The sequence below is a fragment of the Leptosomus discolor genome, chromosome 12, assembly GCF_034619465.1.
Source record: "Leptosomus discolor isolate bLepDis1 chromosome 12, bLepDis1.hap2, whole genome shotgun sequence".
In the NCBI taxonomy this organism is placed as follows: Eukaryota; Metazoa; Chordata; class Aves; order Leptosomiformes; family Leptosomidae; genus Leptosomus; species Leptosomus discolor.
In genome coordinates this window covers 4279375-4295527 of record NC_141402.1, presented here as the reverse complement: position 1 = coordinate 4295527, position 16153 = coordinate 4279375, and the positions used below count along the sequence as shown (strand labels likewise).

General features: G+C 37.0%; 1 protein-coding gene across 1 annotated transcript in view; it reads left to right on the top strand.

Annotated features, from left to right (window-relative positions):
* Positions 1-16153, top strand: part of OTOG (otogelin) — a 99374-nt gene that overhangs the window by 32867 nt on the left and 50354 nt on the right. Inside the window, exons 19-25 of the mRNA XM_086472395.1 lie at positions 2187-2230; positions 3399-3552; positions 9232-9339; positions 13456-13594; positions 13856-13990; positions 15083-15229; positions 15915-16034. Of these exons, the coding sequence (XP_086328521.1) occupies positions 2187-2230; positions 3399-3552; positions 9232-9339; positions 13456-13594; positions 13856-13990; positions 15083-15229; positions 15915-16034 (847 nt within the window). The remainder of the gene's footprint in view (positions 1-2186; positions 2231-3398; positions 3553-9231; positions 9340-13455; positions 13595-13855; positions 13991-15082; positions 15230-15914; positions 16035-16153) is intronic.

Genomic DNA, 16153 nt, shown 5'->3' with positions numbered 1-16153 from the left:
GTAGATTCTTTGATTTGTTTCCTTTTATCCTCCTCCTCAAGGGTCTAATTTAGCTAATTATGCTAATCACTATGGTAGATATTTGACTGAATGCATGCTGATCATGTGATCATCCACAAATGCACTTTTTTAGAAATTACAACAGGTGAAAATCATCTTTCTGTTTATTTCAGTGGATCTGGGATCTGGCATCTTACGTTTCTTGTGAATGTCTTAATTAAAATATATCCGCTGGTTTACAACTGCTAGTCTTTAAGATAAAGAAAGAGAGAGCGCTGTATCTCCTATGTAGTCATGACTTTAGCTTGCTGCACTTTAACAAGGCTGTGGGAAAGAGGAAGGGCTTTCAAACATGGAGGTACAGACTGTCAGCTCCTCTGCATTACCTTATACAAAGTACTACACTAGGGATCATGTAGGACTACATGTGTGGATGAACCAGAAAAAAATGCACACAATGTATTGGGGTTTTATCTGTCACTGGTTTTATTAGAAACAATTAGGATCTTTACTATGCTCTGTCTGTGCTTTTTTTTTTTTCTCAAGTCTTCCTCTTTCTAACGTCCACTTTCAAACTGGAAATTCTTCTCATCTTTGTCTATGGAAGTGCCTTTCTATTCTGTTGTTTTCAACCAGTTCTTTAAAATACTTTCATTGCGATACCGATGTTATGTCAGCATTTGAGTTGATCAGTTCCCTTTGGTACTGCTTTGCCAGTTGGCTGAGTTACACTGTGAAGTCCTTGAGCTGGGACACTCTTCTTGGAGTGCTTTGTGGTACACACACAACTCCAGCTGTGACAGCAGAGTGGCTGTAGCACACCCAGAATTTGATTCTGAACCTGCTGATGAGCAGTAGGTGTACTGGGCACGTCTTATCCATTGCAAAAGAATAGGAGAATAGTGCTGGAGTTCATGGGCTCAGGTTCTCTAGTGAAGCACAGAACCTAAAATGAAGCCAGTGCTGCTACATTTTTCCCTGACAATGAGTTGCTATCAGATCTGCTACCATTTTGTGAAAGTACTAGACTATTTTGGCTGGAATTAGACAGAGGCACACAGTATTATGTTGCTCAGTGCTTCCCTGCGTACAGTATATTGTCAGGGTTGAGTTTTATGCAGTTTGCTTTTTTTCTTTGAACTGTGTCATGTAGGGGGAAAAAATGTTGTGTTTCTTCCTGTCTGTGTAATATTTTGCATATGTGAATGGGTATACATACTAAAAGCTTTAAGATACACTAACTTAAAATTTTTATTTTGATTCTTGATTAGCATAGAGTTCAAATTTTTTCAGGTTCTGATTATGAACAGTAGCTCCAGTTGGTTCTGATAATAGTCACAATTAGGTTGCTATTCCAGATTGCTGTCGTATTGCTGAAAGCAAAAGTAGTTTGAGACACTGTGAGGATAAAAATTAGCAACTGCATCACTGTTTCCTTCTGTGAGCCAAGAACACTGAAAGAATAGAAACACTTGTTTTATTATTTTGATTGAGATGTTTTCAGATGGATCATTTGTTTGTGGTCCATGTTAGGAGCAGTTAAGAACAAAGTTATCAATCTAGTGTTACTGTGTTTTGCTTTGCTTGGGGAAAAGTTGTTCCAGTTTAGTACAAAAAATTGTTGCAGTCACAATAGCTTGTGATTTGTATTATCTTCAACACCACAGTCTTACCTTCAGCTATGGGATAACTTAAGAACTGTTGGTATTGTCAAGATTTTCACATAAATTAAGAGCTTGCTTTTCAGTGGAGTTCTAAGCTGATGGTGAGGAAAATGGAGCATTTATAACAGTGTTAAGAATGTCCATACAAAAGCACATACCCAGAGGCTGCTGTAACATATACATATGTGTGTTTAGGGTTTTGTTTTGTTTTGCTGCTGTTGCTCCTTGCATGTTTTAGATAATGATGATTCTGTTATGTACAGGGCTTGGTTTATTCTTACTGCACTGACATTTTTGGGAGCAGTATAGCGTGTATTTCTGTATGTATTTTTATGTATTTGAAGTGTATTCTTTAGGTGTTAAGTCAATGCACACTTTATCCATAGTTCTAATGTTCAAAGCAAACATACTTATACAGTTGTTTTGTATTGATTCATAGTGTATGCTTCATTATTAAACAGAAAACAGTAGTATTTCAGATCTTCCTGACTCTCATTACATCTTAATGTACTTCTGTTGCAGCCATTGCAGGGATGGAGTAATGAATTGTGATAACAACATAATAGGTGAGTGAAAAGAGAGGGGGAAAAGATACTTCTATTCTAATGAATACATATCATCCAGTTTCTGTGGAACCCCTCATCTGTAGTAGAAGATTGTACGATATGTACATATGAATAATTTGCAGGAGGGGGTCCATAATTTAGGAACTATGTTTGTGTGATTTAAAGCAAGGCTAGTGCAGAGCAGCAGCATAACTGTCCAAAATGCTGTTACAACTGAGCAACTATTTTTTTTTTTATTTTCCCCATGCTTTAAAATACTGTTATTTTTTTAGATTACTAATGTAAATAAGCTTAGCTGCATGACAAACAGCAGAACTTCAGTAGGACAAACAGGACAGGTTAGCTTTGCCCCGTAAAACATGGTTGTAGGACCTGAACACTGGCAGTAATTTTTCACAGATATTTTCCTCTGCAAACCCTGAGTGACTTAAATATGAAAAAATATTATTTCCTTTGTTATACTTATGAAAAAGTGCTTTTTCTATTACAGTATGTTTAATATGTCATTAAGTATTATGGTGCATACTCTGTTATGATGATCCTTTTACTTCAGTGAGAAAGACTTTTATTTGAGGTTTCAGTTCTAGAACTGCCAACTGTGACCTTTACAGAAATCTGTTCCCCATACACTTGCAGGTGGTGGTTGTACTTTGACAACTGCACAGAACCTCTCTCCCTAACTAGTAAACAAATAAATAAAACCCCAGCAACCAAACAAAAACACTGCCACCACTTTGGGCATTTCTGCTGCACATACATAATATGCTTAGTGCAACCCAAAAGCAATCATGCAATAGAATTGTTTTGTGGCTCCTTCCTGGAAGGTCACATCTAGCTCTCAGACCTTTTCTTGGCATTTTTTTGCTTTCTGTTGATTTTTTTGTTTCTCTCTTGGTAGTGCGTTGCATTTGTGTGTTGGAGGGCTGATTCCTGACTAAGTGTTTAGAAAGTCATGTCCCTTACTAAATAAATACCTTAATTTCAGTATTTTGTATGAGATTTATAGGGGTTCTGTGATGCTAACTACACTCAGGAGACAGGCAATTGGATGTTACTGGATATTATGCTTTTCGGTTACCAATTCTGAATCTAAATTTATAGCACACCTTTATGGAATACAAAATTTCAGTTGTGAAGAATAACATGTTTGTCAATTTTTTTCCACCAGCACATGGCTGCCCAGTTGGACAGATTTTTATTAACTGCAGTAATCCACAAGTTGATCCTGAACTCAGCAGAGAGAGAACTTGTGAGAATCAGCTGCTAAACCTCACTTTCTCAGCACACCTTCCTTGTGTTTCAGGTTGTGTCTGCCCACCAGGGTGAGTACAGACAGATTTGCATCTTTTAAAGGTGCACAAACATAGGTGACTACTTTCACAGAATCACAGAATGGCGGGGGTTGGAAGGGACTTCTGGAGATCATCTGGTCCAAGCCCCCTGCTAAAGCAGGGTCACCTAGAGTAGATCACACAGGAAAGCATCCGGGTGGGTTTTGAATGTTTCCAGAGGAGACTCCACAACCTCTCTGGGCAGCCTGTTCCAGTGCTCTGTCACCCTCACAGTGAAGAAGCTTTTCCTTGTTTAAATGTGGAATTCTGCTAAGGACATACCACTTTTCTGTTTGGAGAATCTGAGGTGTCAAGGGGTGAGCATCCGACTCGTGAAGGCTTGCCACACAACGGTATGGGCCATCAAAGGCATAAGAAGTGGTAAACAGAGACAGGTGGAGCCAAAGGTCTAATACCTCACAATAATAAGAACAGGAATGTAGAAAGGGCGTTGAAATGATTTGATCCAATCCCTGTACTACAGTAGAATTGTGTTTAGCTACACAATTTTTTTCAAAAATCTAACATCTTATTTGAACATTTCACTGAAGGAGTCTTATTTCCTCATTCCAACCACTGTAAATGCTGTTCAGCTCTTTCCATTATAGAGTTACTTGCAAGATAGTCAAATCTGGTATCTTTTAAATATTTGGCCCCGGTGGTCCTGTACTACATGTATATTTATGTTTTTATTTGAAACTGCTTTAAGAAAAATGAAGATGGTCCCAAAGGTATGTTTTTAGAAACACAAGAGGCTTCTACTATGTATTAATTATGCGGGTTTTTTTCATTTAGACAATGAACCTTAATGTATTAGTTATTTTAATAATAGTTGCTTTTGAATAGAAGCTATTGGATCTGAATAGTCCTAATGTTCTAAGTCAGTCACCGAATTCACACTCTGGTGATTCGTACTGCGGGTTGACCACATGGGAGTCAGAGCAAAGTCAGACAAAAACAAATTGTTAGAAAGAACAAATACCATTACCTTCAAAGAGTACCTTATCCTATGTTCGTGACAGTTCAAGTAGTGCAGGATTCCAATGTACTGTGAATTTGTGCACAAAATCACCTTTCTGGGTGAAATACAAAACTGAGGTGACATTGTCCACTTTACAAGGGTAAAACAGCCATGGAATTTCTTTGATCTTAACATTAGTCCTTTACCTGAAATCATTAGATTTTTTTCATGCTTTTGTTCCTGTTCGAGATCTTGCATCAGTTTAGCTTTGTTCATTATCTGTAAGCTAAGCTGATTTAAGCAGTAAGAAATCAGTTTAACATGTTTGGTTAGTTTCGGTTGATTTCAGTAAACAATGGAAAAAAAAACAACCCACCTTAATGTAGAAAAGTGAATATATCACAGTCAAGAAACCTGTACAGGATGCTATATTTTTTCAGGAGGAATCATCTTACTAACCTGTTTAGTGGGATGATTAATCTTCAATGATACCATAAAAGATATTTAACACAGAAAGAGAGGGGAAGAACCTGTGTTCGCAGGAAGTGGTGTTAAGATTTCAAGAGGGCAGTATTTTTATTTTTCAATTTTATTTTTTTTAGTATCTGGAGTGTGAAATGTTCTTTCAAATACTCCGCTATTCCTGGTATTCCTTCTTAGTTGTGCCTAGAGTACATTCTAGTGGAACTTGCATGAAATGGATATTAAATACAAATTAAGAAAATCATAGTGCAAAGTAGCAGTTGTCTCTGAGCGTGATTTATTTGACCTCCTTTTTAGTCTGCAGTGGATAAATCAAACACAAGTAACTTTGCTGTAAATAAATTTATGGGACATCATTCCTATTCTGTGGGTTACAGTTCTTACAGTATAAAATTTATGATCATATACTTTCCCTCTGTTTTGGAAGTGATTGAGGGAGAACACAAATTTTCCTGGAACACGCATCCTAATGTTCCACCCTGCTTTGCTGACATATTTAGTGATCTTTAAGAATTTGTGTATTTTTTTCCTCTGTTTTTCATCTGTTACTGTTTAAATGGCAATTTCCTGTATTTCTATGCTGCATTCCAGAAAAATGAGTAATATTTGTTTACAACAAAGTTTGTAATTTTTCAAGTTCAATATTTGAATTACACTTTCTGCTTCTGGGTTGCTATGATTCAAATGGTTTTTCTGTCTTTAACTGTACCAAATGTGCATGATTTGACTCAAAGACAGAGTCTTTAATCAGACTGCAGAAGAAACGAAAAGACAAACAAAAAGAGAGAAAAACCAGTAATATCTTCCTATATTTCTCTGTACTATGTAACATGTTTACTGCAAATGGGGGGGAAGGAAGTGCTAATAGAAGTGATCTTACCATTGTTCTTTCAGTCACTTTGCTTAATTCCCATAGTATTTTTCTACTGAGAATGAGACGTCAAGGCAGAGTCCCTCTCTTGCCTTGCTCTGATGTAGCAAAGACTGTACCCGGATTTTGTGTAGCTCAGAGTATTACATTTGTGACTTGCGAGATGATTTTTCACTCTTCTGTCCACAACAATCAGTGGAAGGTGTGTGGAGATAGGAGCTTCTTTTTGCTCAAGTGGACTTCAGAGGAGGCACAGGCAATGGATGAGCCAAATTTTCAGAGGCCTCTGTGGAAGAGGTTGCAGAATATGAAAATCTAGCTGAATCCCTCATTCTTGTCATTCTACTTCTTGCTCTTGTTTTTCTTACTTTCACCTACCTTTGGTCTTTCAGCTGCTACTACCATTTCTGTGAATTTTCTTTTTTAGGGCCTGCTCTGCTTAGCACCAGTAGGATGCTGATGGTAGATCTGAATGCAGGGGTTTTCCTGATACAGCATGAAACTGCAGAAGTGCAAGGGTCTGACTGTATCTCAGTTGAAGCATCAAAATCAGTTGTTACACAGGATACAGCAAGGATACTAAAAAACCCTTCAAACAATCTGCAAAATTACTTAATATATCTTTATAATAAACTAAGCAGGGGCGGGAAGAAGAGGTAGACTGTAAAAAGCTCCCCAAACAAGTAAGAAAACACTCAGCAGTAATATAGTGACTCTCCCTATCTAGAGAGCGAGTGAATGACAATGAAGCCATTAGGTGTTACAGTAATGTTACCAACATCTGCTCTTTTTAAAAAAAAATTGTTTATCCTGTTTTCTGGTTAGGGAAGTCATGGGTGGTAGTGGAATTCTGGTATTAGGAATGTTATCTACTTATTTCATTCTTTTTACCTCCCTTAAACTCTGTTACAGACTCTGTAGGAAGATCTGTGAAACCCTCAGAGAGCAGATGTGTTGTTGGGGCAAAAGTGTTTGTGGCTGCATAAATCAGTTGGTGGTAGGCTGTTGCCCAGGGGAGGGAAGGGAGCCATGCAATACACAACCTGTTGAAAGCTGCTCTGGGGGAGGCTGCAACAGAATTATTTTTTTAGTGTTCTGGTCCAGGTTTGTGGGCTTAGCAGAAGGAAGGAAGCGTTTGTTGACTCACTGGGGACAAATGGCTTCTCCTGATTTCTTTAACAAGACTTTTTGCCTATTTGTGTGTATGTGAATGAACAAAGCTAGAGACCATAATGAGGTGGTAACGAAGCTGAATGTTCAGCACGGTGAAGTGTGATAGCTATCATTGTATCTTTGCCGTTCATTGTAGGCTGGACAGCAAGTGTAGGTGTCAAGAAAAATGTCTGATACTTCAAAGGGGAGCTGTGCAAGGCCTCTCTGTAGGGTATTTATGGTGACTTCTTAGATCATTGAAATCTATCCATTTGCTTGGCTTTACAAGAGACAAAGCTGTTATCACTTGTTTTAGCCAGGGTAATAACGTGAGGAAAAAACCTGCATTTACTGTTACCTTGTCAGCGTGGTGATTCTTGTGTCTGAATGTGCCCTGTTCAGTTCTCAGCAGCTTTAAACCAGTGGGAATTTCAGTCTCACGGCTGATTGTCTTCAAGTGACACAATACTTGAAATAAGTGTGGATTACAAAGAACATTTCACATACCTTGGGGGAAAATTACATGTTTTCTGTTTAATAGGGGAGAGGGGCTTATGTTGTCTGTATATTCCCATTAAGAATAGTTAGAGCTGTAAATTTCCATCTGATAAATAACACACTGAAGAGTCTAAGTCATAGCACACAAATTACCAGTTCATTAAGATAAGTAAAGAAAATGTTCCATGATAAATGCAACCAAATCTGTTGTCTTCAGAAAACTGTTGGGAACACAGGAAAACCTGTATAAAATTTGTATTACTACAGAGAGTTACTGGAATTCTAAACAGACTTACCTTCCAAAAGAAAAAAAGACTATCAGCCCAACAGTACCATTTTAAGAGATGGTCTGTTTCCCAATACAAATACATTTCAAACCTTAGCAGTTAGAAGCAAAGATAATCATAGATTGTATGGTGCCCGTTAGAAATCCTGTTACTGTGGAACTATCATGTTAGTTACTCCAGCTTCTGATGTTGTATTGAACAGGATCCTGTATAGGAACAGATCCAAAACACAGAACAAGGTGGAGCTCAGCAAGAGTTTGCGTTTTACAATTTTAATTTGGCAGATTGATCTGTCATTGAAGATGTTCTTCTATCTATTATTGGACCTTTAGGTCCTGTATTGGTATCTGTTTGCCTAGTCAATAGCATTACAATATTTTAAAAAAATAATCTGTTTTTGTAAGAAATACAGCTTTCTTCTCTTTTTAAATAAAATCATTCAGTATTTCTGGTCTATTTCTGGAGATTTATTTATAGAATCTGTTCGAGATCTCTCTTTATCTAACTCTTCTACTTCATTTTTTCTAGATGTTATTAAAAGCCATAAATATTTACTTTAAAATTTAGACTGGTTGATTTACTTAGTCTTGCTGGGGAAGAATTCCTCTCTTCTTTCTCTGTTAATGGAATCTTTTTAGCAATTCTTGTAAATTTTCAGGCTTTATCTCTTACTCTAGGAGTTGCAGTTATAACCACAAATTTATAGCATCAGTCTTGAACTGTAACTAGCTATGCATATAGTTACTTGTGTTATAATTAAAATCTCCTTTGAAGACTGTGAGGATATTTCTGCCAATAAAGTTAAGTGTATTTGTGGTTGCTTGCTTGAAGGTGCCAGTCGTACAGAAATATGTACTCAATTAATTTCATGCAACCAGGATGGCTCTTCTGATACTGATTAAGTTATTCACAGAGCAAGAGGTGTAACTACAGCTATAGGAAAACTATGCAGGAAATGAAAGCTCTTTAAATCTAGTGAAGAAAAGAGGGAACAAGAAGAAATCTTCCTTTAAAAATTCTTAGAATAAATAAACCACTGATTTTTGATAGTAAGAGGACATAGCACTAGAGCAAAAGGGCGTGATAGAGCCTATATCTCTCGGCTTCACTTAAATATAGTTAATTTGGCTGAGTTACAAGAAATTTGGTGAAATTTATAGGAGTTGGTGGTTTAAAGGGCTAGCATGCAAAGTGCTAGCACTTAATAAACATAAAATATTCAGGTCCCTGTGAAAGGAGTTTACCAAATTACTCATAATTATTAATAAAAATTGTACCTCTTCAATTTCAGAAGATGTTAAATATTTGCTTTTCAATAATAATAATGCTAATAATTAAAAAGTTTAGGAAAATATTTTTCTGTCTAGATACCAGGTGCATTTCTGAGGAATGTGTATTTTTTGTTCTTTTTTTGATAGTCTTGTTAAACATGGGGATGTGTGCTTGGATGCAGATGAATGTCCATGTTCGTGGAAAGGAAAGGAGTACTTTCCAGGTGACAAAGTAATTTCCTCCTGTCATACATGGTAAGCAGAGATCTATTTAGGTAATTATTTAGTTTTAGTTGTTTATTCATGGATTAGTTCTTCCTTAATCATAAATTTCACACCAGATTCTGGTAAATCATCTACCCTAACTTTGTATTTACATTTGTTCAAAGAGCTATTAAAATGACGTTTTTGTAGGGTTTGTTGTTTCAAGAAGCTTTTACATAACAAAGTAACAGCTATTGGGGATCTTTTTCTTTAAAAAAAGATTGATTTAGGAAAATCGTTTTTTATTATTATTATTAAGTTAATCTGAATTACTATTCCTTGGCCAGTGTTCCTAAAGTGCAGGTAAAATCCTTCAAATATTAAACTTGAGTGATATGTTAAAGCTTTTTACTTATTCATGTTCACATTTAGCATTGAATCTGAGCAGTCTAAGCACCCGAAACATAACCCTGTGGCCATAAGTATATGCCCACTACAATGATAAATTAAGGAGGGTACCGAGTACTATCATGTGCTGAGCGTAGTAACAGATAAATTGGTTGCTGATTTTGTGTGTGTGGATAACTGGTCAATCAATCGGCTTTTAAAGGAAGCATTCTGATACACAAGGGTTGATAGCATCACTCAAATACGTGCAGAAACCTATTCCTTTTACTATCCAGAGTTGTAAATGCAGCACCTACCTTATAGCTATGTAACTCCGCAGTTTCCCTGAGCTCTCTCAGTAGAACATGGTACACTACCATTTCAATAAGCTTCATAACAGCGAAGATGTGAAAATATACATCTGCATAATCTGGAAATAAACTTGTTTCATGATGGACCCCACCTATTTGCTTCTCTTATCACTGTTGAATGGTGCAAGCTGGCAGTAAGCAGCACTATTCATCTTACCAAAGCCTCAGAAAAATCAGCTGTACTGTAAAGCATCAAGATACTATGGTAGTGTTGTAGTCCAGCTTCTCAGCAGAGCAGTTCCTCCCTTTTGTCCCCTTCTTTTAGCTTACCAGGAACATTTAACTGGTGCCACCTGGTAAACTACCTGGCCTGCACAACTCAGTATAGCTTAGTGTGGTGAAGGCTTGTCCAGTCAGCACTAATCACTGCCTTGTCTGGATGTCATTGCCCCCTCCAGCCTTGTGCTGACTGCCTACCTCTGCCTCTCGTCAGGTCCTCAGTATCTGCTCTAGAAGATACTTGTAGCCCTTTGGTCGACTGGTGAAGCGACTTACAAGCCATCTCCACTGGGCAGGCAGGTAAAGCGACCCGGGTTATTCACCCCCTTATTTCCAAAGGCCTCTCCAATTGGACCTGGTGGGGGATTGCTTGCATCAGAAAGAACCATTATGTCCCATTTAATCTGTATGAGACTTCACCAAAGGCAGCAGCAGTGCAGGCAGAAGGACACTGGATATTTAGCCTTCTCTCTTTTTTTTCTGAGGCTGGGCCCATGTACAAATCCTTAAGGTTGTCATGGCTTTTCTAGTCTATGTCCAGAAGCAGAGACAGATTAAGCGATAGCGGCTTTTTGGCAATCAGTTGTCCGCTGAAAAATGGGAAGTCTGCAAGAAGCTCTGCTTGATACAAAGTGTATCAAGTCTTTGAGACTGCTCTGTGTGTATGCAGGGGTGTATTTTTTATGTCAGGGGAAACGTGCGTTTTTGCTCATGCAAAGCATGACGATACTTCTGTGCAAACCAACCCACTTAGGCACGCGTAGCAGTTATGACTTTAGTGTTATTTAGTGCACAGAAATAGCATGAGTTGACAATAAATATCATCTCACTGATATCCAATGTAGTATTAGCAACATTAATCTGATTTGTCTATTGAACAGTAAAATGTCAAATAAAAGAATTTCTTCAATTGGCAAAACTACTAGTGGAGTGCCAGGATCTTTGAACCCAAGCTCTGGGGTCTGGCTGACCTGCGGGTCTAGGTTTCCCGAGTTTGGTTTTCAGTGCAGCTGCCTGAAATAGTTATCGCGTGCTGGTGAAATTAAACACAAAAGGTGTCAGAGCAGCATTTTGGTTCTGGTTGTGCAAGGTAAGGTGGGTGGTGCAGTTAGTTATGCTATTTTGCTGTCATATATTGAGACCATTGAGCAAATACTGGTTAGTTTCTAGGCTGCTGAACTGTGTCTTCAGTATTTTTAAACAAATACTTCTCAGAAATCCTTTTTTTTAAAAAGCTAGTCAAAGTTTGTAAGACACTAGTAATCTGCTCTTCTGACTAGAACTCCCTAGATTCTGATAACTAAATGTTAGTTTACTTAGTATGAAACAAGACTAGCGCGAAGGACTTTGAAGACATTGTGTACCTCTTAAGCCCTTCCTTCTGTCTGTAAATGTGTTAAGAATCCTGAAAAAGAAAGTATGCGAAGGAGCTCCCTATTCTTTACGTGTTAAGAAATGTTTCTGCATGAGCCCATGACAGATCAGCATATGGAGGAGGGTTTGAGTAGGCCAAGAGTAAAACTAAAACCTAATGTCTCACAGAGAGCATGAGAAGCAGCACTTACTCTTTCAGTCCAAATATGGTTTCTTCTATTTTCATCTCTCTCCATTGGCTTGATGAGGTTCATGCCTTGGGTACTGCTTTGAGGTGACTAGAGCTAGCTGGGTGAGTCCTACTGCCATCTACTTGTGCTTTGGCACACCAAACGCTTTCCTTAAGTCATACTTTTAACTTATTTTAGCCATGTACTTAGTGTATTTATATGTGTAGTTATACAAAACAGAAGCAGTGGGCCAAATCAATGATGGGATAAGCAGAATCTTGGAAAACCTAGAGGTCGGTGCAAGTTACATTGTAAGGGAACAGAAGGAAACATGATGCTACTAGTAGATGGAGCTGCCTAGATTTTGTAGGTAATTGCTGCTCTTTTGAAAGCCGTGGTGTTCTGACCCTGTTGTATAGGATAGCAATATGAACAGAAAAGTTATACTGACAAAAAACTTCATACTCCTGGGTGCTTCGCTATGAGATGCCAAAGATTAATGAGCTATCAAATATTTCAGTAAGTCAGGTTAATACTTTAGTTGTGAAATGTGAAGCGTTCATTTAATCAGAAAATTCAAAAGTCAGTATTTTTGAAAATAAACTTAGATATATGCTGAAAATATATTACATACTGTATTTATTTTAACCTATATTTATAAAATACAGCTGTAGTAAAGGTATACTAGGGCACCAGCTCTGCTGTCTTTATCAAGGGAAGTTTAAGTGTCCAGGTGATCTAGAAACATTAAAAAAGTTACATTTTAAAAACGACTTGTAGACACAGGAAATTAAATTCTATCCATTATTTATAAATCTTATGTCATTTCTGAAAACATTATTTAAATTGCAACAGGGTGATGCAGAAAGAGACATAGTATCCAGTGCTACAAAGCCTTGCTGTTAGGCAGTTACGAGGCAAAGGTAGTTCAGAAAGGTCTGAACAGTCACTGTGTGCGACAAAAGCGTTTTGATGCTTGAGGTGGCCGTAGACAGAACTTTGAACTATTCCAGAAGCCCCTAAACTGTTAGGCTGGGGTTTGGGGATGACAATACCTAGGCATCTTGGGGGGGGGGGAGGGGAAAGAAGCCCACTGACCCAAATCATGGTTCTTTTAAGGAACCTAAGCACAAAAATAGTGCTGCTGAAATTTTTCCTTTGCACTTCTGTGAAATTCTTGTTCAAGCAGGGAGCGAATAAAGATTGTAGTAATAGGAGACGTTGCTCGTTGATTTTAAGATTCAGCTTATACAGCAACAAATGTTCTGTGAGAGGCTGAAAAAGAAAGCTTTACCCTTGTGGCACGTTATTGATGTAAGTTACAAGAGAATAAATTATATTACTTTGGGTGGCATTTTTTTGTTTTCTAGTTTCAACAAAAGAAATGCCCTTTTGGTGTCTGTGTTCTGGAACCTATAAATCCTAACAGGAACAAACACAGGCTGTATGCATTCAATATGTACTTTTCCCCCTCTCCCCCCGAGACTCAGTTTACGTATGCTGCTTGTAGTTAACATTTTAAAATGCTTCTGTCCACGGTCATCATACTTGCATGGCTTTCCATTTTTTGCTTCTCAGTGCAATAGCTGTAATCAGTTGTCCGTGGTTACAGTTGATATTACCTTTATTGGTCCTACATTTTTCAGCATTTGCCAGCATGGATCCTTTCAATGCACCTTCCATCCTTGCCCATCCATGTGTACTGCATATGGGGATCGGCATTACAGAACATTTGATGGACTAACATTTGACTTTGTCGGAACTTGTAAGGTTTACCTAGTTAAGGTGAGACTTTTTTGTAAAGCCTCTGTAAAACTGGATTTTAAAAATACCTGTTAAAATAATTTAAATTTAAAAATGCCTGTTAAAAACTACGCTTCTACTTACTTCCAACCTGTACATTTTGAGTCCTACATGCTGTTTGTTAAGCTTTGATGTTACTTAGACTTTGAATCGTACATAATGTAATAATTAATACAGTTTTATGCTAATTGAATAATATACATATTTATATTAGTATATTCCATTTCTTTTTTTTTCCTTCAGGGTACTACTTCAACAAGTTTTTCTGTTATTGTAGAGAATATTAACTGCTTTAATACTGGAACGATGTGCAGAAAAAATGTTTTCATTACAGTTGGAAAATCTTTTTTAATATTTGATGATGAAACTGGAAATCCTGTAAGTTTCAGTCTTTAACACTGATCAAAAGGCAGCATATGTACTTCTATGGGTGTTTTTTTCCTTTCATTAGCAAAAACTTACTGTGCTACTTATGTAGCAGAGGCATAAATATCTTTACCGTGAGTGCTGATCACATCTAGATTGTTCAATGGAAACCTTAAACAAAGTCTTGTCTCTGTTTCACAAGTGTTAGAAGTATGATCACAGTTATTTTGTTCAGACTGAATTCTTGTTTAGTGTCTTAAGAAAAATCCAGATATTTTGAGGTCAGTGGGAATTCTGCTGTTAACTCCACTAAAAATGAGAGTTTAGTCTGGTCTGGAATGTAAAGGAGGAATATTCTTGTACAGTTGTAAAAAATAAATTGCAGTCCCTGGTATGTCCTCCACAGCCTGAATTTCATTTTTGTTTTGGCCAAAGTACAAACTCTATTGCTCTAAATAATTAGTGTTTATAGTAATTTTGGTATAAATAGAACTATTTACAGTTTCTAGACTGACCATACATAGGAAGTTTTGTCTCTGTGTAAGGTATTGTATAATTAAACCGGATGTCTTAGTCCATGCCACAAATAATTTGAAGTCTGATTGTTATTGGGTGGAGAGAAGAATGCTTTATGTAAGTAAGATGGCAATCTCTGGACATATTTAGACAATTTCTTATTTCAAGAAGATGCTCCATGCATCTCTCTACCTATCCATATTCAAAAAAAACATGTGACAAACACCTTCTGAATGCAGTGATGTATAAGTAAGAGAAAATCGTAAACAGGAACCTTAAGACCTCCCACATGAACTATTAACTTTTTAATCTTCACACCAGTTGCCGTTACCCATCCTGTAAATTTGATATAAAATTAACTTTTAAAATAGGAAAATCATAAAAGTACAACACAGTTCACAATCAAAATCCAGACTGCTTTTGTTTAAGTGTTTATCCCTGTGTGGCCTTCTGTCAGTTTTTGGACTTCTGTCTGAGAACAGTGTTGTTCACTTTGTTTAGGTTCACTTATTTATTCATTTCCTGTCAAATGAACATTTTGTGAGGACATTACTTACATCATAAGCTGTCTTGTTTTATTTTGAACAGAGCTTATCTAGTTACACAGAAGAACTACAGAAGATACAGTTATGGAAAGCTGGATTTTTCACTGTTGTTCATTTTCCTGATGAACATATCACCATTCTTTGGGATCAGAGAACAACAGTTCATGTACAGATGGGTCATCAGTGGCAGGTAAGTGGAAATCAACACTCTTATTGCCATTTCTTTGATGTATTTATCTAAGTCTTATTAAGTAAGACATAATGATTATTCAAAGAATAGTGTGTCAGAAATCATATAGGAACTCAGTGGCAGAGTCAAGGAGAAAAGCATTCAGCTGTCTTGCCAATTAAAATATTAATTCTCATTTACTTTTGTTTTTCCCAGTTAGCATTTACTAAGTTCTGTAACAACAGGAAGAAATATCTTTGAGGCAACATTCTCCTTCAGTACTCATTCCTTTTATGACTGGAGGAGGCATTATTTTGATGAAGCATAAAAAAAATCACATAGCTAGCAAACAGGTCACTTCTCTGAACAAAAGATAAGCTCTTTTCTCAGAGGCTTGGAGATAGTTATTTGGAAGGGAATAATATTGATGTTGTCATAATAAAGTTATGGAAAATATTTCATTATCGTGAAGAGTTGGAACTGTTTTGGCTGAAATCAACTGAAAAGGATCAAATCCTGACAAATTTACAGTTAAGGATCTGAAGACAGGAACTTGACAAGCAAGTTTTGGAAATGGTCAAGGCTGGTAGTGTTTTGTACATGTGGAAATATGAGGGGGTATGTGTGTGTATATATATATATATATATGTATATCTCTCTCTGTCTGTCTGTCTATCTATATATCTCTATATCTTTTTTTCCCCAGGGTAAATTGACTGGATTATGTGGAAATTTTGATTTGAAGACAGTAAATGAATTGAGGACTCCAGATAATTTTGAATTAACTAACTCACAAGAGTTTGGAAACAGCTGGACAGCTGTAGAGGTACGTAGCAAAAAGAATGTGTTTGCTAGTAGATTTTTTTGCTGTTACATCATATAATTTACCTAGAAGTTTGTTGCTGGAAATATCAGTCAGGCAAGCAATGCAATTGGAAATACCAA